At 42.2% G+C, this 26,606-nt stretch overlaps 1 protein-coding gene across 1 annotated transcript; it reads left to right on the forward strand.

Annotated features, from left to right (window-relative positions):
- The first annotated feature begins 1,437 nt into the window (after positions 1-1,437).
- Positions 1,438-21,325, forward strand: LOC126413004 (uncharacterized). Its single transcript, XM_050082932.1, has 3 exons — positions 1,438-1,485; positions 17,106-17,371; positions 21,122-21,325. Exons 2-3 carry the CDS (start codon positions 17,117-17,119, stop codon positions 21,323-21,325), a joined length of 459 nt encoding a protein of 152 aa, XP_049938889.1. The 5' UTR covers positions 1,438-1,485; positions 17,106-17,116.
- Positions 21,326-26,606: the final 5,281 nt, after the last annotated feature.

The following is a 26,606-nucleotide window of genomic DNA, read 5'->3' on the forward strand; positions in this document are numbered from 1 at the left end:
AGGCGAAATGAGAGCTTCTACAGAAAGATTTGGGTGTTCATTTTTTTCACGTGTTATTCGAGAGAGAACTGTGGACAAACAGTCTGAAATTTATTCTATGTACAATCTGGCAAGCACTTAAGTGTGAACTACAGAATGGTGCTACAGATGTAGGTGAACGTTGTAAACATTAGAGTTCTTCTCCATTAAGTTTGCGGTCGCTGAGATGTAGAATCTCCATTAGTGTGAGAAACTTGCGTAACCAATTCCACAAGAAAGGGAACGCTACCGAAAATCTTGGAAGAAACAAATTGCCAGCGACAAACAGATCAATTTCTGGCGTCTCGTAATGACACACGTAGAGGTTCGACAGACCTCTAGGATTGCGGAGAGGACGTGGTATGTGGGCCCCACTATGCACCGTTGCAGCTCATTACTACGTTTCTAATCATTGAGTACTTTTCCTCGCAGGTTTCTGGGAACCTTCTAGCCCGATTCTTCCTGCAGACTTATGTTTTCTTTTTATAATTCTATAACGTGACTGCAAAAGTGTGGATGTGTGAAAAAGGTTTTTTTTTAAAATATATACTTGACGTGAACTGTGAAGCTGTTTTAAAATGGACTCCTCATTAACCTGATCCATTACGAACCATATAATTTATGAAATGACGGGAGCCAAATATTTTACATTGTTATTAACAATCATACATTCAAAGCTACTTTGTGGCGGGCGAAGTTCTTCTACCGCGTCATAAAATGGGGAATCTCACGCACCATCGAGAGATTTTATTTTGCACCGTGCCCTATGGTCGACATATCATTTGTCCTTTTTATATGAAATCCAATTTTATTTGAAGTATTTTTGCCGCTCTACAGCTCTTGGTTTTGTGGACACTGAAAAGAGCAAATTAAATGTTAATGAACGTACAGCTTGGACACTGGCACACGTCGGATTTGTTCTTCCCGAAGACAAGTAAACGTCGCATGTACGGTGAAGGCGTTGTGTTGGCTGCTGAGTTTTTTACGGACGGCCTTATTCTTGTTCGTTACCGAAGACCTCTCTGGCTAAGTGGCCTATCAACGACAATAACAGGCCACCTCACAAAACTAATATCGGCCTGCGTCTGAAATGCCTAATGTGTTCTCCATCGGACAACAGCGTATTATTAGGTGAATATTGCTCCGAAAGCGGGAAAGAGAAATGATGGCGATACTAGAGTTCTGTTTGCAGGTGCTGTACTAGTATGAATAATTGATTTGTCTCGGAAATTTTCCAGCAAGCGATACAGCTGCGGGAAAGCTGAGGGTATATTTGTCAGCCTCAAATGAAACATTTGCCTTTGCTCTAAAAGTGTACCGGTCGTTTCTTTGAATCACCTGCGGTCCACGTGACTGGGAACAACACCTTAAATAACGGAAGGGGCGGACAGTCTCTCTATAGCGGCGGCGTGTCAGGACCGGAGCCAGCCGACGCAGAAGCAGAAGGGTGCCCACCGAACAGCAGAGGTACGTCACGAGTCTGGGCGCCTCAGAGTCGCCGCTTTCTGACCGAACCGAACCGAACAGGTCCCTGGGAGGTGTAGCGTAAACTGCGCCGATCGTCGTTGCGGATTTAGCTTTAGTAAGGTACACGAGTAACGTTGGTGTCTTTCAATGTTGTAGCTACACTTACATTTCTGAGATCAAATGTCAGTTTCTATGTCCATTGCAGAGATATCTGAGGCCTAACCAGCCATACCTCACCGAATCAGCCACCGACAAAAGTAATGTTTGGTGCTATAAACTAAATTTTCATACATAAAGAGGAAACCAGTACTCGTGTTAAAAGGGATGGCAAATGTCTGTAACTATTATTTGCTTCTTGGGACCAATAAAGGTTCAGATCTCTACACTTAACAAAATTCGGCAACGTTCTTCATTGTTTTTTCAATTTTGCCATACACTAAAAATTCGGCAACGTTCTTCATTGATTGTTCTTTGAATTTTGCCATAGTCTAACTTTACTTTCGTATTCTTCCAACAGATAAAGAGCAGGAGTAAAGACTTGTGTACACTTCTCTGTTTATTGTTGATAAATTAAGCTTATTTTCGAAGTTGCTGTGGTGTCGGGGAGTAAGAAGTAGCAGCATATTTTCAGTCTTGAAATACTAGCTATAGGGTATTGGAATTTATTTAACCTTTCCCTATTTAGGTTTACATCATTTTCGTGGTATTAATCAAGGACCAAACAAAACCTGTAACTATCGGTGCTGTTTATGTTTGTACGTGTTCCATATTTCCTGTCAGTACAATTCGACTCGCAACAAGTACACGAGAGAATATTAATTTCTGATTGGTGCAAGAATTCTGCGAATATAGACATATTATTGCTGACATATTATAATTCAATAACGCAACTTACTAGAAAGCCTCATATGCTTGTTTCGCTGTTTTGTGTATGGATCTTATAATAGATTTTGTAGCCCATTACTTTGCTTAAAAGTGCAGTTGCAATGTTTAAAGGATGTTATAATTCTTCCGGTCGATTTAAGTGAGTACTTGCGATTTTCGCAACTAAGTGAAATTTGCGAATACATAATATCTCTTTTTCCAGCCTGATCTTGTTGGTCTCGAGAACCTATATCGAGTATTTGATTATCACAGTAACGAACAGGCTTCCCATTCCCGATGCGAATTGGTTCTTACTGGCAGTTTCCGGGAATACAATGAGTGCAGCCGTTGGTCGGAAAAGTTTTCGGGTACGTATTCGTCTTCGTTCGGCTCTTACTGGTCTATGCTACGGGAATCCTCAAAACGGCTTTCCCTAGTTGTACGAAATGGATCGTTGCATTGGAAGTAATGTTTAAAACAATTTAAATTGGATAATGAGCAATTTATATTTACACTAGCACAATTCTAAAAAATGTAGTTACGAATTGTTCCATCAAGTTTAAAAACAGATTATGACAACACAAGATGTCAAAATATTGAAATGAAGTCTTCATGAAATTACTGAAATGTTTAGTTTTCCATTTCGTTCAACAGTCTAATTTTCAAAAATTCTTTAACCAGTCTGTTAATTCTATTAATTTTACTACAAGAAATGTGAATAAAATTATACATTCGAAATTAACGTTAACTGCAATTTGAACATTTACAAATAACATTAAAGCTCAGGGATGTGGTAAGACTTGACAGGGGGAAGCGGCGGTGAGGGCGAGCCTGGCCATGAGTAACGAACACGAGCCATCACAAAGTACCCAGAAAAATTCGTCTACAATGAGACCTCTTATTTGCGGAAGCACACACACAAACGTATTTGCATAGCAGGAAACAAAAATTATTTGTTCCTTGAGATTTACTTTCATCTATTAAAGAGACTGCCTGCCTACACTTGTTCATCCTCTTTTGGAGTACTGCTGCGCGCTCTGGGATCCTTACCAGATAGGATTAACCGAGTATATTCAGAAAGTTGAAAGAAGAGCAGCACGTTTTCTATTATCGGGAGATGGGGAAGAAAGTGTCACTGACATGATAGAGGATTTGGGATGGACATCACTAAAGCAAAGGCGTTTTTCGTTGCAGCAGAATCTTCTCACAAAATTTCAATCACAAACTTTCTCTTCCGAATGCGAATATGTTTTGTTGATGCCCATTTACACAGAGAGAAACGATCATCATTATAAAATAAGGGAAATGAGAGATCGCACGGAAAGAAATAGGTGTTGGTTTGTTTTCTTCGCGCTGTTCGTGATTGGAATAGTAGAGAATTATTATGAAGGTGGTTCGATGAAACCACTTCCAGGCATTTAAGTGTGATTTTCAGAGTACGAGTGTGGACGTAGATGTAGACTGATGTTCATCTCATTATGTACATTTTCCGTAATGCACGGCTTTTGGGGACGCGTATAGTCGCTAATACAGGGTTGTTTGTAAATTATAGCCCTGTTTTGTAGATTGGTACGCGTACAACCACTCATCGTTAATCAATGGAACTGTTATTGCTTAAGCAGCCAACGAATGTAATTAAAGAAACTGGTGTTAACAGTCATTGGTAGCGCTCGCATATGCCTGTGCAAATTATGTGTTTTTAGTACTTAACTTTTTTGCAAGAAACTTTGTAACACGTACAGCCTGACTCGTAATATTATCCTTTTCTAAAAGAAGAGGAAGGTTTTTCATTATTTTTCGATCTCCTGAAAAACTTGTCGTGGGAGTTAATTCGTCAAATTTTCCGGACTGTAGTTTGCAACATTCTACAGCACTTACTTAAGAATCACTACCAAGAAATATATCTCATGCTATATGCATCCAAAACGATGTAGTGTGTATAATACATGTATAGAAACGTATTCTGCTTTTAATGCCAGAAATATAACTTATTAAGGATGCACATAATAATTGTATGGCTTATCCACGCATTCGGCTGAACCCGTAGATGATGTCTCTGTTGTATTTGGTCCCTTTTGGTACTCAGGAATACAGTTTACGATATCTTGGAGTTCTCATTTCTGTGCATCACCAGTCCACCAAACACACGAGTCGGTACCTTGTTAGTCCTGAACCTTCGAGAAAGAGTATGTTTGTTTATTAAGAGTTCATTTAATAAGTATACATCTTCAGTACATCACTGAAGCAAAAACACAAGAAGTAGCTTTCTCTGAGGTCTTTTACAACAAACATTAGTGCCATAAATCAAAACTACAATATGCATCGGCAAAATGGTTCAAAATGGCTCTGAGCACTATGCGACTTAACTTCTGAGGTCATCAGTCGCTTAGAACTTGGAACTAATTAAACCTAACTAACCTAAGGACATCACACACATCCATGCCCGAGGCAGGATTCGAACCAGCGACCGTAGCGGTCGCGCGGTTCCAGACTGTAGCGCCTAGAACCGCTCGGCCACTCCGGCCGGCACACTGCACAATTATTATGCATTTATGAGAATGATTGTCTCTGGTTTTACTATACTGGAATCCTGAAAAAGCATGACACCATCTAGGGATGTTTCAAAGTTTGCCAGAGCACATGTTTAGGCGAGTGCAAGGAGACTTCATTAAGGTCATGTACTCGTAGTTCTCTGCACTGAGAACTTCCAAAAATGTTTGCTCCCTATATCTCAAGAATGTCCGTTTTGTGGTGTTAGCTATATTGAAAATAAGCAAATACAGACATATAGCGTGTGATTCAATTCGAATATGACTTAGGGTCTCTTGGAACCATGCAGGTACTTAATATCTCATGTAAACAAAGGTATCTAAGTCGATTTTAAAACTTTTTGGAAACAACAAAAGTTAATTTACCAAGAACGCCTTTCAAAACCCTGCAGTCACACTAGCGTATTATCCTATGCTTGCAAGAATGTATCATTTTCCATTTAACACTAGCAAATAACTTTGAAACAATAGAAGTACTTTGATTGCCGGAAAGGTATGTGTAAACTGTGAAGGCGTTTGCGATCAGGATAAAATGACTTAAATTTCTAAGATTAGTCACCCTCATAAATTTACCAGACAGTACCTTTTATTTTAAGTAGGCTTTACGTCCTCATTCATGACTTTCTGTCTTACGGTAATTCTGTTATCTCTGAAGCATAGAATTTACCCGATAACTGTTTTACAAAGCATACCATTAGCATTTTACCATTTATAATTCCGCAAATGTTGTCGCACTGAGGAGTACCTTTTTTGTTAATGATTTTGATCATACTTCAGTACTATTTTCTCCTCTTTCACTTCTTCAGATTACTTTCTACAGGCCCACTACAGCAAATGGAAACGAGAGTACAGACAGCGTATACAGGGTGGTCCACTAATAGTGACCGGGTCAAATATCTCACGAAACAAGCATAAAACGAAAAAACTACAAAGAACGAAACTCGTATAGCTTGAAGGGGGAATCCAGATGGCGCTATGGTTGGCCCGCTGGATGGCGCTGCCATAGGTCAAACGGACATCAACTGCGTTTTTTTAAAAATAGGAACCCCCATTTTATTACACATTTCTGTAGTATGTAAAGAAATATGAATGTTTTAGTTGGACCACTTCTTTCGATTTGTGACAGATGGCACTGTAGTAGTTACAAAGGTATAAGTACGTGATATCACGTAAAATTCCGCCAGTGCGGACGGTATTTGTTTCGTGATACGTTACCCGTGTTAAAATGGACCGTTTACCAATTGCGGAAAAGGTCGATATCGTGTTGATGTATGGCTAGTGTGATCAAAATGCCCAATGGACGTGTGCTACGGATGCTGCTCGGTAACCTGGACGACATCATCCAAGTGTCCGGGCCGTTCGCCGGCTAGTTACTTTAAGGAAACAGGAAGTGTTCAGCCACATGTGAAGCGTCAACCACGACCTACAACAAATGATGATGCCCAAGTAGGTGTTTTAGCTGCTGTCGCGGCTAATTCGCACATCAGTAGCAGACAAATTGCGTGAGAATCGGGAATCTCAAAAACGTCGGTGTTGAGAATGCTACATCAGCATCGATTGCACCCGTACCATATTCTATGCACCAGGAATTGCATGACGACGACTTTGAACGTCGTGTACAGTTCTGTCACTGGGCACAAGAGAATTTACGGGACGATGACAAATTTTTTGCGCGCGTTCTATTTAGCGACGAAGCGTCATTCACCAGCAGCGGTAACGTAAACAGGCATAATACGCACTATTGGACAACGGAAAATCCACGATGGCTGCGACAAGTGGAACATCAGCGACTTTGACAGGTTAATGTATGGTGCGGCATTATGGAAGGAAGCATAATTGGCCCCCATTTTATCGATGGTAATCTAAATGGAGCAATGTATGCTGATTTCCTACGTAATATTCTACCAATGTCACTACAAGGTGTTTCACTGCATGACAGAATGGCGATGTACTTCCAACATGATGGGTGTCCGCCACATATCTCGAAAGCGGTTGAAGCGGAATTGAATGGCATATTTCATGACAGGTGGATTGGTCGTCGAAGCACCATACCAAGGCCCGCACGTTCACCAGTTCTGACTTCCCGGATTTCTTTCTGTGGGGAAAGTTGAAAGATATTTGCTATCGTGATCTACCGACAACGCATGACAACATGCGTCAGCGCATTGTCAATGCATGTGCGAACATTGCGGAAGGAGAACTACTCACTGTTGAGAGGAATGTCGTTACACGTATTGCCAAATGCATTGAGGTTGACGGACATCATTTCGAGCAATTATTGCATTAATGTGGTATTTACAGGTAATCACACTTAACACCATTCGTTCTCAGAAATGATAAGTTCACAAAGGTACATGTATCACGTTGGAACAACCGAAATAAAATGCTCAAACGTACCTACTTTCTGTATTTTAATTTAAAAGAAAAAACCTACCTGTTACCAACTGTTCGTCTAAAATTGTGAGCCATATGTTTGTGACTACTACAGCGCCATCTATCACAAAGCGAAAAAAGTGGTCCAACTAAAACATTCATATTTCTTTACGTACTACACGAATATGTAATAAAAAATAGGGCTCCTATTTTAAAAAACGCAGTTGACATCCGTTTGACCTATGGTAGCGCCATCTAGCGGGAAAACCATAGCGCCATCTGGTTTCCCCCTTCAAGCTAGACAAGTTTCGTTCTTTGTAGTTTTTTCGTTTGACGCTTGTTTGGCCTGGTCACGATCAATGGACCACCGTGTATTAGCAAGGCGCAAGATCAATATATCTGCTACAATTATGAAACCACACTGTTTGATTGGCCAACAAGATCTTGTTGCACTACATGTTTATGGGTTATTTACTACGACAAACTACTTCATGTGTTGCCTGCACTGTAGAACAGTACAGAAATCACATCAAAAAGAATATATAGAATCATAGTTCATTCTATAATTGTGATTTTATAGTTCTGTTTGCCGTGGTTTATGAACAGTGGTGATATATCTGAGAAGAAAAATAAAGAAGAGTGAAAGGAAAGTCTTGTAGAGCGTCCAGCCACCGACGCAGGAACGTCAAGCTCTGTATCCCTGGACGGCATGTGTTACGTATAGACGATACACACGTAACGCCTCATGCAGGGCGGCTACAGAATCTCACAACTAATGGAGTCCCTGTTTCGAGCAGAGACACGCTTCTAGGTTACCACGGGTTTACGTGTCCTTTTCGTATACATTCATCGAGCACGATCTTAAGCTAATTATTGTTGTGCACACGTTTTACACATTATTTATATCTACAACACCCAGACATGAATTTTATTTTTAATTTTCCTTCGTATACAGTGAGATCCTTGTGTTAGTTCGCGCCAAATAGCAAGGGAATCTTACATGAGACAGAGTAGTGTTGTTCGTGTTCTGCATCGCCATAAATATTATCCTTACCATATCAATTTCCACCAAGACTAACTGGCACGGATCGTATGCGTCACATTGAATTCTGCCGAAGGGCTCAACTTCAGATTTAGAGCGACGGCACATTTATTAATTTGATGTTATTTGCTGACGAGGCTACATTCACGAACCATGGAAATGTTAATTTGGATAACATGCACTGTTGGGCAACTGAAAATCCATGCTGGCTGCGGCAAGTGGCACACCAAAAACCGTTGTCGGTAAATGTATGGTGTGGGATTCTGGAGGCCAGAATCATAGTTCAAGAATTTCATCGAAGGAAATTTTAATGGTAGGAAGTACAACCACATTCCTGCAAGATACTGTTATTGGAAGAAATACCATTAGGGACAAGTAACAGAATTTGGTATCAACACGATGGGTGTTCGGCACATTTTTCGCTGATGGCTAGAAATAAGTTAAAGAGGCAATACCCAGATCGTTGAATTGGACCTGGAGGAGATGAGTCGCGGCCGGCTCGTTCGCCAGACGTAACGCCTCTGGATTTTTTCTTGTGGGGATTCGTAAAAGACATTGTTTATAAAGACGTTCCAACTACACCTTATGATATGCGAGAGAGAATTATCAGAGCATGTGCTTCGATAAATGCCGATATGATAAGGAATACCACCCAATCCCTGATAAGAAGATTGCAGCACTGCATTGATACCAATGGTAATCACCTCGAACACCTTCTGTAAATGGACGTTCATACCACATTTGTGACCTTCGTTGACCTACAAAGACCTTACTGTTGCACATCATTGGATTCGCTTCGATAACCGGTATCAGAAAATAAGTACCAAACTATAGTATCCCATTTAAAAATCAAAGTTGAATTTCATATCTCTGCAGCGACAAAAAACCAACGTCATATTATGGTCACCGTTGTCCCACGCAACTTTTGTCCCACAAACGTTTCAGCTCCTGTCATACTTTCGGAGTTCTTCTTGGTGGCAATAGTTAGTTACTCACCCTGTATATTGTAAGTGTAGTATTCCTTGTCTTCAAGGATTCCTGTGCGTGCGTTTGATATACTACAGTTGCCTGAGTAGTCTATGCACGGCGATGTGCAAAACTTGGAGACCAAAGTAACTTTCACACGGCGTGTCACTGTCAAATAACGTAGCTCGATGAACAACTACTACGGCACAGAACAGAAAAAAGTGGAAGAAATGCGCAGTTATACGACCAAAAATGTCACTTTTATTCAAAGTCAATAATTACAATGAAGCCACCGCATTTTAAGATGGTCCCCTGGACGTTACAAACGGCGGGCTATGGTTCGTAATTGGTTGTGTAATCGCCACGGGCGTCAATGTGCACTCTTCAACGTGCCGCCACGCTGGTCACAAAGTTGGTAATGAGATTTTGTGATAGAGTTTTCCATTCTTTCACCAGTGCGGTTGACAACTTCTGGATGTCCGTTTGTGAATTTGGACGTGTTGCAGTGCGTCTCTCCAATCCCAGAACGCGATACGCTCGCCGTCAGCGTTATTGTGACAGTGTACTCCTTCACCACGTGCACATTTTGAGGTGTGCATCTGGCGGTGATGCCATTTTCATGGATGGCAGTGTGCGACCGTATGGCACAGCGCAGGTGGAGAAGCTCTTGGAACGAGATGATATTTGGGGAACAGATTAGCCTGCTGTTTCCCCTAACTTAAATACCGTCCACCACGGGTGGGATGTGTTGGGGAGAATCGTAACGCAGCACGTCCGCAAACGTTATTGTTAGATTTAAGTGTTTTCGTCAAGTTTATTTAAAGTCTTTAATTGCTTCTTCCTCTGTCTCTCATATAAGAATGGTTATTGGTGGCTTAATAACCATGAAATGATGAGGTTGTAACGACCAGCCATAAGCTGTGAACCACGCCTGTGGAAGAATGGAACAGCCTATCACGAGAACTGCTTGACAACCTTGCGACCAGCATGGAACGCGTTACAGAGTGTTGACTGCAGACTGTTGTGGTCACACACACCATTAAGAACAGTTTCCCGCCTTTTGTAATGTCCAGGGGACCATCATAAAGCGCTGTGGCCTCATAGCAATTATTGTCTTTGAATAAAAACGCCATTTCTGTCCGTCTCATTGCGTATTTCTTCCAGCACTGCACTATACTGTAACAGTTGTTTCTGTGTATGGTCCAAATTCCATCAAGGGAAGTTATTTAGTAGTGAAACATCATGCGAAAGTTACTTTAGTCCTTAAGTTGTACACACGAGTCTATATTTTTGTTGGCACGACAGCTTTTGCTATTAGTGTGGTCGACAAGAGAATGTAACCTTTTTATCATTATTGGTCGTTCTTTCCAAAATCTGTTCCCTTTTTCTATACCAGCGGAATACTCACTTGAAGTGCCTACACTGAATTCAAGTGGAGTTACGAGTCTTGTTTTCTCTGTATCATCGTTTCCTTCTCTACTTTTCGTACTATATTCCTAATATATAATCTGGACTAGTATTTAGTTCCATTCAATCGATGCTGTCTCGTACTGTCTTCCATGGTCTGGGATGTGACAGTCGAAAAGTGTGTGTTCTAGAGACCAGTTTTCTCTGCATGAGCAATCATATTTTCAACAGAGGTTCGTGGAGTACACATTCGCCATGCATATTGTATAAGTTAAAACGTTCTGCTATTTGGGGAAAGGGCCATCATTGCTTCACTTCATATCTGTACAATAGGGAGCTAGAGTTTGTTCTCCAGTATCAACAGGCAAGGAAGAGATTCCAATACGAACGAGGTCAAGTGAAGTGAGAAGCTCCACGGGTTCCTGTTCCGTGACGACTGCTTTTCTCGATATATATATATATATATATATATATATATATATATATATATATATATATATATATATATATATATATATATATATAGGGTGAGTAACCTAACATTACCGCTGGATATATTTCGTAAACCACATCAAATACTGACGAATCGATTCCACAGACCCAACGTGAGGAGTTGGGCTAGTGTAATTGGTTAATACAAACCATAAAAAAATGCACGGAAGTATGTTTTTTAACACAAACCTACGTTTTTTTAAATGGAACCCCGTTAGTTATGTTAGCACATCTGAACATACAAACAAATACGTAATCTGTGCCGTTTGTTGCATTGTAAAATGTTAATTACATCCGGAGATATTGTAACCTAAAGTTGACGCTTGAAACCTCAGACGTCCAGTTGCGTGTTCAAAAATGGTTCAAATGGCTCTGAGCACTATGCGACTGTCTTCTGAGGTCATCAGTTGCCTAGAACTTAGAACTAATTAAACCTAACTAACCTAAGGACATCACACATATCCATGCCCGAGGCAGGATTCGAACCTGCGACAGTAGCGGTCGCTCGGCTCCAGACTGTAGCGCCTAGAACCGCACGGCCACTCCGGCCAGCTAGTTGCGTGTTGTAACAGCTGTAACATACATTGCGCTTCTACAGAATGATCTGCCAACATTTATCGAAAATGTCCCACTGGAAACGCGTCGACGTATGTGGTATCAGCATGATGGTGCACCTGCACATTCCGCAATTAACACTAGGCTGACCCTTGACAGGATGTTCGACGGGCGTTTCATAGGACGTGGAGGACGCATAAATTGGCCAGCCAGTTCTCCTGATCTTACACCTCTGGACTTCTTTCTGTGGGGTATGTTAAAGGAGAATGTGTACCGTGATGTGCTTACAACCCCAGAGGATATGAAACAACGTATTGTGGCAGCCTGCGGCGACATTACACCAGATGTACTGCGGCGTGTACGACATTCATTACGCCAGAGATTGCAATTGTGTGCAGCAAAAGAATGGCCACCACATTGAACATCTATTGGCCTGACAAGTCGGGACACACTCTATTCCACTCCGTAACTGAAAACGGAAACCACGTGTGTACGTGTACCTCACCGCTCATGGTAATGTACATGTGCGTCAGTGAAAAAGACCAATAAAAAGGTGTTAGCATGTGGACGTAATGTGCTGTTCCAGTCTCTTCTGTACCTAAGGTCCATCACCGTTCCTTTTGGATCCCTACGTAATTCGGTGCTCTCCGATACACACGATCGAACAGCGGAGGAGTGGTACTCAAGCGTCTATTTTAGGTTACAATATCTCCGGATGTAATTAACATTTTAGAATGCAACAAACGGCACTGATTACGTATTTGTTTATATATTCAGATGTGCTAGCAAAACTAACGGGGTTCCATTTAAAAAAACGTAGGTTTGTGTTAAAAAACATACTTCCGTGCATATTTTTTATGGTTTGTATTAACCAATTACACTAGCCCCACTCCTCACGTTGGGTCTGTGGAATCGATTCGTCAGTATTTGATGTGGTTTACGAAATATATCCAGCGTTAATGTTAGGTGACTCACCCTGTATATATATATATATATATATATATATATATATATATATATATATATATATATATATATATCACTGGCCATTAACCATTGAAATTGCTACAACACGAAGATGACGTGCTACAGAAGCGAAATTTAACCGACAGGAAGAAGATGCTGTGATATGCAAATGATTAGCTTTTCAGAGCATTCACACAGGGTTGGCACAGGTGGCGAAACCTACAACGTGCTGACATGACGAAAGCTTCCAACCGATTTCTCATATACAAACAGCAGTTGACCGGCGTTGCCTGGTGAAACGTTATTGCGATGCCTCGTGTAAGGAGGAGAAATGCGTACCATCACGTTTCCGACTTTGATAAACATTGGATTGTAGCCTATCGCGATTGCGGTTTATCGTATCGCGACGTTGCTGCTCGCGTTGGTCGAGATCCAATGACTGTTAGCAGAATATGGAATCGGTGGGTTCAGGAGGGTAATACGGAACGCCGTGCTGGATCCCAACGGCCTCGTATCACTAGCAGTCGACATGACAGACATCGTATCCGCATGACTGAAACGGATCGTGCAGCCACGTCTCGATCCCTGAGTCAACAGACGGTGACGTTTGCAAGACAACAACCATCTGCACGAACAGTTCGACGACGTTTGCAGCAGCATGGACTATCAGCTCGGAGACCATGGCTGCAGCTACCCATGACACTGCATCACAGACAGGAGCGCCTGCGATGTTGTACTCAACAACGAACCTGCGTGCACGAATGGCAAAACGTCATTTTTTCGGATGAATCCAGGTTCTGTTTACAGCATCATGATGACCGCATCCGTGTTTGGCGACATCTCGGTGAACGCACATTCGAAGCGTGTATTCGTCATCACCATACTGGCGTATCACCTGGCGTGATGGTATGGGGTGCCATTGGTTACACATCTCGGTCACCTCTTGTTCGCATTGACAGTGGACAGTGGACAGTGGACGTTACATTTCAGATGTGTTACGACCCGTGGCTCTACCCTTCATTCGATCCTTGCGAAACCTTACATTTCAGCAGGATAATGCACGACCGCATGTTGCAGGTCCTGTACGGGCCTTTCTGGATACAGAAAATGTTCGACTGCTGCCCTGGCCAGCACATTCTCCAGATCTCTCACCAATTGAAATGTCTGGTCGATGGTGGCCGAGTAACTGTCTCGTCACAGTACGCCAGTCACTACTCTTGATGAATTGTGGAATCGTGTTGAAGCTGCATGGGCAGCTGTACGTGTACACGCCATCCGAGCTCTGTTTGACTCAATGCTCAGGCGTAACAAGGCCGTTATTACGGCCAGAGGTGGTTGTCCTGGGGACTGATTTCTCAGGATTTATGCACCCAAACTGCGTGAAAATGTAATCACATGCCAGTTCTAGTATAATATATTCGTCCTGTGAATACCCGTTTATCATCTGAATTTCTTCTTGGTATAGCAATTTTAATGGCCAGTAGTATATATGACACAAAAATGGTTCACTTTGTGGACGACATAGATTTTATTGTGAAAGATGGCTGGCTCTGAGCACTATGGGACTTAACATCTATGGCCATCAGTCCCCTAGAACTTAGAACTACTTAAACCTAACTAAGGACATCACACAACACCCAGTCATCACGAGGCAGAGAAAATCCCTGACCCCGCCGGGAATATTGTGAAAGATGTGGAAGGTACTGTAAATGATGTAATTAATAGTGCAATTAGCAGCATCAATAAGTAGCTGTCAGAGAAGGAATTAAAACCTAATTGTAATCAAAAGCAATGGAAACATTTTCTGAAACTGAACTCTTGTTAAATATAAATTTTACTGTGTGTAGCTGCTGAAGCAGTGAGTATAATCTATCTTCATAAATTCTTAGGATTGAGGCTAACTGGAAGGCTTTCATAGAAGTTTCACTTTCAACATCAAGCGCAGAAAGATAATGCTGATACCTTCTCAATGATGCCGATCTCCAATGTTTCTGATAATGAATCAGGAAGGCTTGTTCACTTTGCTTATGATCACCCTATTACCTCGTACGGTATTATATTCTGCGACATTTCTTGGCACACACCAAGAATATTCTCAGTCCAGACACGAGCGGTCAGACTGATCTCCGGTATAAGTTCACGAACTTCGCGTACGTCGTTTTTCAGGTGTCTACCTTCGTCGACCTTTACATACACTCCATCGAGGGATTTGTTGTTGATAATATTGATTCAGTGAGAATAAACATTCAAAATGTGAACACCAGACGAAAAAAGACTGTGCACTTGAATAAGACTTTGTACAGAAATAACACATTGTACAGAAATGTGAGCACAGTTCACCAATTTTTCGGTTTCTGTATACTTTCAGCAGGACTCAAAAACTGAGTGATATGCTCAAATCCAAGATAAAAATCAGTGCTCTTTAAACTAGACTGCTTGACAGCTGTTACGAAACAGCGATGTTGTTGGACAAGAATCGTCACAGGCTTTCATGATCGACATGTTGGGCAGTACATACGTAAAAGAGGTGGAATGGTATATTTATAATGAGAAATGGTACAAATTTCACCACACGGGGAAGCAGGATAACAGACATAAATAATATCGGAATCTCAGTAAGGAATACGCCCTCCTTGGGCGCTATGGTACATTTCCCACATACGAAATGGTTCAAATGGCTCTGAGCGCTATGGCACTTAACATCTATGGTCATCAGTCCCCTAGAACTCAGAACTACTTAAACCTAAGTAACCTAAGGATATCACACAACACCCAGTGATCACGAGGCAGAGAAAATCCCTGACCCCGCCGGGAATCGAACCCGGGAACCCGGGCGTGGGAAGCGAGAGCGCTACCGCACGACTACGAGCTGCGGACTCCACATACGACATTGTTGAGGGGTCCTTGGGTGATATTGCGCCACTCGTCTCTCAAGGCGATTTTCGGTACTAGAACTGTACGGGGAGAGTCACACGTTCAGTACCTTTACTTTCCCGTGTGTGCCATACCTGAGCGGCCTGTATGGGAAAGGTATTGTCATACATAAATATGAAGTCAGGACCTGCCGCACCCCTAAACAGACGGACGTGATCCAGAATAATCGCCGGTCGGGGTGGCCGAGCGGTCCTAGGCGCTACAGTCTGGAACCGCGCGACCGCTACGGTCGCAGTTTCGAATCCTGCCTCGGGCATGGATGTGTGTGATGTCCTTAGGTTAGTTAGGTTTAAGTATTTCTAACTCAGAAGTTAAGTCCCATAGTGCTCAGAGCCACTTGAACCATCTTTTTGGCGCCTTGCGCAAAGGTATGCAGTTGTGTTCGGCGGTTGTGCAAAATACCTGCCCACACCATAGCTACCAAGTTACACGGATGACGTTCAGAAACATTCTGTGATGTATAACGTGAACCCCCTCTTTCTCCACACTAACTGGTAGCCAGAATTACCTGTCACAGTGGAGCGGAATTCATCGGAGAACACTACTCTGGACCACTGTTGTTGTCCCAAAGCAACATTCTCCCTTCACCAATGAACTCTTTCTTCATGATATCATAATTGAACTGGCATCCATTTAACAGACCACCAAGTGTACATACCAGCCTGATTCAATCGTCGCGAAATGGTTCTGGAAGCGACACTTGTACTGGTACAGGTTTCAGGGTCTGCAGCGATCTGCCTAGGAGTGAGATGTCTGTTTCTTCTCCCGTTATGGATGTGTATCGATCCTCTTGCGGTATGGCGGTCGGTCTACGACCACCGGTGTGGTTTCGCTTAGCATTTCCATCTTCGCGAGATGATACGTTTGGACGCACTCATTACTATGGCCGCAGAAGTGTGACCTCGACCGGCTTCGACCCGTCGAACTGGTCGTCCAGGTTACTAAGCACTGAAATGATGCCTTATAGGCATGTTATCACACCAGATGGAATGTCGCAGTAATCGGTTCCACATCAACCTTCGACAAGCACGGTACTGCACATACAGCCTTCATGCACAGGCTCCGCTGCAGTTAATGCATCACGCGTTCAACATTTCCTTTTACTATCCTTGGTCGGTTGTTCCGTAGCAGCTATGAGTTTTTATCTATCAATTAGCAGGTGTTTCTTAGCAGTAACAGTTGTTATTTGGCAATTGTCAATCAGTATATGTACCGACACGCTTCGCGACCCTGTAGCATGGTCTCCAGAACCTGATAAACAAGTAAATAACTACATAAGTAAAGAGTCGTGGACGATCCGTAAATGGATCATGCCCTGACTGTGCTCAATATGTCTCTTTGAAGCCTAACAATCCTGTTGATAAAGAAGAAGAGACTTTACAAACTGTTGTAAAATTGCTTATTGCATATAATCTCTCCACCGCTGCCACTGCGGAGACATTCTTTGTACTTGACGTCTGGGCCTCCCACAGCAGGAACCAGAATGGAGCCCCCCTCGGCGGACAGCGACCCGCTGGTGGTCCCTGGAGCCACTCTGCGCCGTCTGATGGGTCTGTGGCGGCCACAAGGCCGGGTCGCACGCCACCTCAACGGACTGCTCGCCGGCTTCGTTATTGCCACCCTCGCTTTTCTGCCCGCCTGTGTGGCTCTCAAGCTGTACGTGGACCCTCCGGAAGAGCTTGAGCGGATCACACTCTGCAGCCTGGCCACTTCTATCTGCATCGGATTTCTCTTCAAGGTAACCCTTACAAGCCACTCCTCATTTTTGAGAGCGACAAGATGACTTTTTCCATTTAGTTAAAATGTTACCGGTGGTCTCGAAGTTAAGCCTATTTTATAATTTTGTTGGAGTTTCTAAAACAGCTCATCTATGAATCAAGTAAAATTTCATTTACTTCCTGCATCAGACACGCACACACATACACATACACACACACACACACACACACACACACAGACACTCACACACACACACACACACAATCACATACATACACCTACATACCGACATACAGAGAGAGGTAGAGAGGGAGAGAGCATAGGACACCTCTAAATTACTGTTTTTGTCACGTTTTAAACTATGATTAACCTAACTTCGTATAGCGAAGAAAACTGTCTGGCTGATCATTGGTATAAAAAAGAACGAGTCAGTCAAAAGATATCTGCTTATCTTTTTGCAACTGAGACATGATGAATCTTTGTCAGAAACAAAGGCTCAAGCATACAGCACTTTGGAACATAACTTAAAGTAGACGTATATCTATACTAAACAATGTAGTACCAAGATAAAAACAAATAAAAGACATATTCCGGAAGTAGAACGAGCGTTTAATTTAGTAACTATTTTGTCAGCTTATCTTAGGCCTAAGGTGCCCGAAACAAGGAAACACACACATCAACAAAATTCTCGCATCCCGTTTAAGTGAGACACATTTAAACGTGAGTCTGAAGTGGGAAAGATGTAAGGGTTGCAAATAAAGAGCAAGGTAAATAACCAATAACAGTGGGGACTATGGTTATGAGATGTGCAGGCAGACAACAAATCCCCATGTAATGAAGAGGCAGCCGAGGAAACAATACAAGGACATGAATGAACAATTTTTGTATCTTCAAGAGAACTAAACTGTAAACTGTTAGTGTAAATGTTTTAAGTGATCAAAAAAGAGAATCTTTAACAAAAACCAATTAGTAATCACATTTTACAGTACCTGTATGAATCATGTAAATCATAGATTTTTCTATTTGTTCTTGAGTCTTTCCAGATTCTATTTAGACAGATTAAAATTGACTGACAGAGGAACGTAAGACTATTCCCAAATATATTTTTGTAAATAGTATACTAATTGTGAAACACTCTTTCGGAGAATATAATATAAATAGCTTAAATACTATACGAAAAGAATGTTACAGACACAACGAGTTCCTTGTTTGAGTGTAACGTTGACTGGAGAGCACCAAAATTAGACTTATTTGTTATGATGGTAAGATCGCCTAGGGAAATCGATGGCTGGGAAGCTAGTGATAAGTACTTTCGTCAAGGTGTCCGGCAACAATCTACGTCTTCATCTACGTCTGGACTCCGTAAGCCACCGTACGATAAGTGGCATGGGGTGCATTCCAATAGAACGTGCCTTCCTCCAACACCCTTCCTGTCCTATTCGGGGATGGTACGCGAGAAGAAAGACTTTTTGCATCTTTCTGTATGAGCCAGAATTTCTCTTATTTTAGCATAGTGGTCAGTACACGTGGTGTATATTCTAAGGAGTTATATTTTTCTTGACTCGTGTTAGAACGCTCTCTGCGTCGCACAACGACTTTTACACTAACGTGTTCCAACTGCACTTCGTTCTTGCGCTGTCCAAATAAACCCATGACGAGTTGTGCAGTTTTTTTGACTGCTTTCTGTATCTGACGTTAATCCAATCTGGTGACTTTCCCAGACCACGAAAGAATATTCAAGAATTGATCGAACGACGTTGGGCAAGCGGCCTCTATTATGCTTGAGCTATATTTACTTAGAATTCTTCTAACAAATCTATTCTGGCATCTGCCTGCTCCAACTTTACGTTTATATGGTCCCTCCGTCTAAAGCCGCGACGGTCGGATAGTTTAAAATACTTGGAGACTTTCACTGATACCAGTGACGATTGAGTAGTCAAACGTTTTCGGACCTTTTCGCCTATTTACAAGCACAGCAATAACATTCAATCGTGTTACAGGTGTCACACCTTGCACTAGACCGTGAACTTCTGTACGCGTTTCTTAATTGATATTGGCCTCACCACTATTTGGCTATCTACAACTACACCTATAGTCCACAAGACTACTTACAGTGTGTGGCAGAGGGAATTTCGTGCACCACAGGCAGTGATGCGATAACATACTGGTTTTTACGGTCGAATAGGCAATCGATAGTTTTTTCCTTCAGTTGGCTTTTTCAGTCGAATGAAACAAGCCTCTGCGGTCAAGGCAACTACTATTTCCTCTATCAGTTCTGTTTGGTGCGGATCCCAGACTGATCAGCGACATTCAAGAATTGGTGGAATGAGGACCTTGTAATCTACATCCTTCGTTAGTGGACTGCATTTTCTGAGAATTCTACCAATGAATCTCAGTTTGGCATCTGCCTTCCCTATGATTAGTTTTATGTGATTGTTATACTTTAAACTGATTCGCACGCATATTGCTGCTTCCAGTGATTCTTCAGTAATCGTGTAATTATTCAATAATGGGTCATCATGTATGTACAGTACTTTACATTTGTTTATGTTGGGGATCAGCAGCTTATCGTTGCATCAAGCTTCCAGATCTTCCTGCTAAAATTTTCTGTCGTTGCGGCTACTCTGCCTATAACAGCATCATTCTCCAAAAGCCTGATGGAAATTACGACACTACGTTGTCTGTGAAGAGTAATGGTACCGTAAAATTCCTTCAGTACACCCAAACTTTTACGCCTAATGATTTTTGTCGGTTAAGAATGAGATGCTGCGTTGTGTTTGCTAGAAGTTCTTCAACCCAATCACTATAGGCGGTTGTAGGAGGAGAGGTAGTAGTGTCCAGTTACTGTGAATACGCCAGTGCTCTGGGTTAAATCTTAAATGGCTTTGCAGTATTTCTGATGAAGTAAGAACGTCCGGCACTTTTGATGGTGATTCTCCCGTCCTATGAAGACGTCATTATCGATGGCCGCCGTTGGTACTACTTCTGCCCCCGGATACCACCTACATTCTCCTTGCCCCCAACACCCCAGCCCACTTGATTCACATCGTCAAAGTTCATTTCAACCCCACTCCCTCCCCTCCATCCCCATCCCCCCAGTTCTCCAAAGTTCCGAACTCATTCCTAGCGTTTCTATGACGAATGACGACCGCCCTCCACTTACTAGTTGGATAGATTACCACTAATTACTTTATTTGGTGGCAGGTTGAGAAAGTCTCTATTAGCCAGCCATTTACAAATCAGAGCCAGACTCTGTAGGCGTTTCTCAATCTGTCTTGCCCGTTCTGCCCACTGTACCGAGTTAGGTGGCACATTGGTTAGCATACTGGACTCGCATGTGGGAGGACGGCGATTCAAACCCGCGTCCGGCCATCCATATTTAGGTTTTTCGTGATTTCCCTAAATCGCTTCTGGGAAGTTCTGGGACGGTTCCTATGAAAGGGCATGGCCGATTTTCTACCCCTTCCTTCCCTTTGCTCCGTCTCTAATGACCTCGTTGTCGACGGGACGTTAAACACAAATCTCCTCCTCCCACCCACCGTGTCACGCTCTTTGACCCAACCTTCGTGAAGATTAACGTCTGAAGCCAAGTTCCGGTGCTCAACAGTTAACAACATCCGGTGACCAGAGACAGTCTGGTGTCAATGTCACTTTCTGCTCCAGACTCGGCACTAAATCTACCGGCCTTAGGCACGGCGATCTTCACAAGTGACTGAACTCGGCTGCTATTTCTTGTAATCAGGGGTAATGGCATGTTGCCTGCTTACAGGCTGCGCTGTTCGTGGCACAAGGAGCAACTCTGCGGCAGACGGTGCGACAGATGGAGGACATCAGGAGGCGGTTCGGCAGCGGAGAAGAGAATCAGCGGACGCGGCGCCGGTACCAGAAGCTGTCAAACAGCGTCTACCTGCACTACCAGGTTCGATCAGGACACGCAGCTGCAGCCTCGGCGGTAGCTAACTGTCGTTTTTGACACGTAATGACAACATTGTATTTACCGGGTGATCAAAAAGTCAGTATAAATTTGAAAAGTGAATAAATCACGGAATAATGTAGATAGAGACGTACAAATTGATACACATGCTTGGAATGACATGGACTTTTATTAGAACCAAAAAAATACAAACGTTTAAAAAGTTTCCGACAGATGGCGCTTCATCTGACAGAATAGCAATATTTAGCATAACAAAGTAAGACAAAGCAAAGATGATGATCTTTACAGGAAATGCTGAATAAGTCCACCATCATTCCTCAAAAATAGCTGTAGTCGAGGAATAATGTTGTGAACAGCACTGTAAAGCATGTCCGGAGTTATGGTGAGGCATTGGTTTCGGATGTTGTCTTTCAGCATCCATAGAGATGTCGGTCGATCACGATACACTTGCGACTTCAGGTAACCCCAAAGGCAATAATCGCACGGACTGAGGTCTGGGGACCTGGGAGGCCAAGCATGATGATAGTGGCGGCTGAGCACACGATCATCACCAAACGACGCGCGCAAGAGATCTTTCACGCGTCTAGCAATATGGAGTGTTTCTTTTTTTTGTTCTAATAAAACCCCATGTCATTCCAAACATGTGTGTCAATTTTTACCTCTCTATCTACATTATTCCGTGGTTTATTAAGTGTTCAAATTTATACTGACTTTTTGATCACCCGGTACTATCACTGATAGCGTAGTGGCTGTGTTAGTAACATGGTAAATCCACTCTAGGTACGTTGCTGCCCCTAGAAAAACTGTATTCTAGACCTGTCCATCTTTAAGATGCTATGTTATGACATATGCTTGAGATGTCTTTTGCAGTAGACATTAGACAGGGTGGAATAAGAACTGTCGTATCATCAGCTAAGTGCTGGAAACGACATTTAACTCAAGTTTGCCGCAGAACATCCAACAAAAATGTGTCGAACTCTCACTCCAACTATACAGCATGTTCTAACTAACTTCACCACCTCACATATTTTCGACATGAAGCAAAGTTTGTAAAACGCAATTGGCCGGATATGCCGTATGTGAGTGGCTTACTCAGTGGACAGGAGTTCATACTACTTACAGGTAAACAAACACCACTTTCACCCCAATGGCATATGTATATTTAATTCTGCCGAAATGAGAACTAGAGGTGGAATTAGTGATGACAGACTTGGTTTCACTGCTCAGAGCCTTATCACTTAGACTTTAAATAATGGAAACGGCGCAACAGTTTCTACCGTAATGCTGTAATGCCGTAATGAGGATTTCCTGAATTGTCCTGAAATCTGTTGTTGACAAGCCTTACTCTATGCGTGTCGGCAGAAACATTGGGGCCGTTACCCTCCGTTATAGTCAACGTATTTCAGAAGGCATGAGAATTAGAGCAGTGAAAATAAGTCTGCCTCACTGACTGTACATCTAGTTTTCATTTCCGTAGAAAAAGGATAGGTGGGTCATTTAAAATAACTGGTCAAGTGAGACTAGGTCTCGCGCACTGAGGTTTCCGTACAAATTAAGTTATGTGTTTAGACAGCTCATCCAGTCCGGGAATCCTGGATATTCACAATTTTTGCCTGTTATCGACAATGATAGCGGCAATACAAAGGTACCAGGGATTTCAAGACTTTCCAGTGCGTTTTAAGTTTTAAGTCGGATAAATGAAAAATGGTATATTTTTTCATGTGATTTAGTCACAGATTAACTATTTCTCAATTTTCTCATTACCTGCACTGTGAAAACTTGGTTTTAGCCAAATTTCATGATTCTGGGCCAAGGGAATTCTATGACTGAGTTTTTGAGTGTCAAAATATGTGACATAATCGCCGTACCTTTTGATTTATTTGACTTAGAAGATTAATACTTTTACACCGCCAAGGAACGATGGACCTTAATTCGTGACATAAATTTAATTTTGATACATGAAGTTGTTCCAGAGAAAAAGAGTCTTAACCGATGGACACACAAATACAAAGACGGATAAAAATGTCAAAGAAAATACTTTTTCTTGTTACGTAATTGTAAATTACCAATTTTAGGATTTTTTCCCTTACTTGTATTGTGAAACCTTGCTTCTTGCCAAATTTCATGATCCTATGTCAAGGGGAAATACCGTATACGTTATGGCGAGTGAGTTGTTGAGTATAAAAATTGTGTCATAAATAAATCTTTTGACTGAGGTGACTTAGAAGCTCAACATTTTTACGTCGCCAAGGAAGAGAGACATTAATTTGTGACATAAATTTGAACTTGATACGTCTACTAGCTCCTGAGAAAATGTTTCTTAACAGCCGGACCGCGTGTCACATACTGTGTTACTGTATGTCGAGAAAGATGGAGTATGCAATATAACACAGACAATGTCATGCCACGTCTCGACGTTGTGATCCATTGCCTTCCTCCGTGGAACTTACTGAAGAACTGAGATAGTGTACCGTTTACTTCCTTAGCTAGTGCGTCAAGTTTGGGTCCGTGCCGTATTGGAGACTACGGCAAGTATTGGAGAGTGATGTATCTTGGAACTCTTTTCAGACTTACACTTCTAGCCAGCCCTCTATAATACATTTTTATATTTCATTTTGCAATGATAAGTATTCACTTTGTATGCTGCAATCTTTTACTGAAATTATGGAAACTGCTCCGGAAAAGTAACGTTTATCCAAAAGTGATAAACTGTTCCAAGGTAAAACATGACGACGTACCTACCAACAAATATGCTGTTCAACTCTGCAGTAGAGAAAATCTTGTCAACACATTATTTAACAGTTCATGTGCTACATTACGACCGGTAACGTAAGAAGAAGAAAGAAGTTTATCAAGAACTCGTTATAAGTTAAAAAGATTTTGAAATAGAACCTATTAGCAACTAAGACAAATTTTCATTTTCAAGACAGAGAAAATTCTCCATCGTAAAACGACCCGTCTCATCTATGAGATGAACCACATAATGAAGTATGGCTTAACTGAAACATTACGTAAACATTATTTAACTAGTTTTTAACCTTCAGAATCAAATTTTCACTCCGCAGCGGAGTGTGCGCTGATAAGAAATTTCCTTGTGTAGCTCAGGTGGTAGAGCACTTTCCGCGAAAGACAAAGGTTCCGAGTTCGAGTTTCCGAAAATTTTCCATTTGAGGGCGTTGCTGCAGCGTGTATTCAACGTAGCGCGTCTCCAGTGGTGGTATATAAGCACCAGAATCAGGGTGGGGATATATATGGAAGTCATTATAGCATTCGTGTCTTTCCGACGTGCGTGCGGCAAATGCGGAAACGTGAACTATGGCGACGTTATTAACAAATGCGTCCAAACAGGATCACCGCGCTGTTGTTCTTTTCGTGTCCGCCGAAGGATAAACACCGGCAGACATCTACTGGAGAATGAATAATATGTATGGGGAAACATGTTTGTCGAGAACCACCGTTGCGAAATGTTGCGCTATGTTCCGTGCTGGTCGCAATTCATCACAAGACGACTGTCGATCGGGGAGGGCAGTCTCATCCATTACGGACAAGGGGAAACACTCGAGTGCCCGCCCTGTAGTCCTGAGATCTCCCCATGCGGTTATCAGACCTTCGGTAGCTTACAACAGGCCTTGATGTGGCGACGATTCCTTTTGGACGAAGATGCACAGCAGGCAATTGGGGACTTCTTCACACAGCAGGATACGATGTTTTACCAGAGGGGTATCTTCAACCTGGTGCATCAGTGGGATGACTCCTTCAATGCTCATAGAGATTTTGCCTGATTGGCATACAGAGTTAGGACTGCAGGGACCTCGAACGGAAACTTTTTGGTGTGTCCTTACGTTACATAGCACTTACTCGTAAATATGTAGATCCCTAATATTTGAAACCGCCGCACAGTACATAACCTCAGGTCTTTTTTTTTTTTTGTCATCAGTCTACTGACTGGTTTGATGCGGCCCGCCACGAATTCCTTTCCTGTGCTAATCTCTTCATCTCAGAGGAGCACTTGCAACCTACGTCCTCAATTATTTGCTTGACGTATTCCAATCTCTGTCTTCCTCTACAGTTTTTGTCCTCTACAGCTCCCTCTAGTACCATGGAAGTCATTCCCTCATGTCTTAGCAGATGTCCTATCATCCTGTCCCTTCTCCTTATCAGTGTTTTCCACATATTCCTTTCCTCTCCGATTCTGCGTGGAACCTCCTCATTCCTTACCTTATCAGTCCACCTAATTTTCAACATTCGTCTGTAGCACCACGTCTCAAATGCTTCGATTCTCTTCTGTTCCGGTTTTCCCACAGTCCATGTTTCACTACCATTCAATGCTGTACTCCAGACGTACATCCTCAGAAATTTCTTCCTCAAATTAAGGCCGGTATCTGATATTAGTAGACTTCTCTTGGCCAGAAATGCCTTTTTTGCCATAGCGAGTCTGCTTTTGATGTCCTCCTTGCTCCGTCCGTCATTGGTTATTTTACTGCCTAGGTAGCAGAATTCCTTAACTTCATTGACTCCGTGACCATCAATCCTGATGTTAAGTTTCTCGCTGTTCTCATTTCTACTACTTCTCATTACCTTCGTCTTTCTCCGATTTGCTCTCAAACCATACTGTGTATTCATTAGACTGTTCATTCCGTTCAGCAGATCATTTAATTCTTCTTCACTTTCACTCAGGATAGCAATGTCATCAGCGAATCGTATCATTTATATCCTTTCACCTTGTATTTTAATTCCACTCCTGAACCTTTCATTTATTTCCATCATTGCTTCCTCGATGTACAGATTGAAGAGTAGGGGCGAAAGGCTACAGCCTTGTCTTACATCGTTCTTAATACGAGCACTTCGTTCTTGATCGTCCACTCTTATTATTCCCTCTTGATTGTTGTACATATTGTATATGACCCGTCTCTCCCTATAGCTTATCCCCACTTTTTTCAGAATCTCGAACAGCTTGCACCATTTTATATTGTCGAACGCTTTTTCCAGGTCGACAAATCCTAAGAAAGTGTCTTGATTTTTCTTTAGCCTTGATTTCATTATTAGCCGTAACGTCAGAATTGCCTCTCTCGTCCCTTTACTTTTCCTAAAGCCAAACTGATCGTCACCTAGCGCATTCTCAATTTTCTTTTCCATTCTTCTGCATATTAATCTTGTAAGCAGCTTCGATGCATGAACTGTTAAGTTGATTGTGCAATAGTTCTCGCACTTGTCAGCTCTAGCCGTCTTAGTCCAACATAATGTAGAATATGCCTGGAACAGCTTATGGCCGTATCTAGTGTGCCTTCGTTGATGTGGTCGTAAACTCGGTCACTAGATT

Source organism: Schistocerca serialis, chromosome 1 (genome assembly GCF_023864345.2).
Source record: "Schistocerca serialis cubense isolate TAMUIC-IGC-003099 chromosome 1, iqSchSeri2.2, whole genome shotgun sequence".
Classification (NCBI taxonomy): Eukaryota; Metazoa; Arthropoda; class Insecta; order Orthoptera; family Acrididae; genus Schistocerca; species Schistocerca serialis.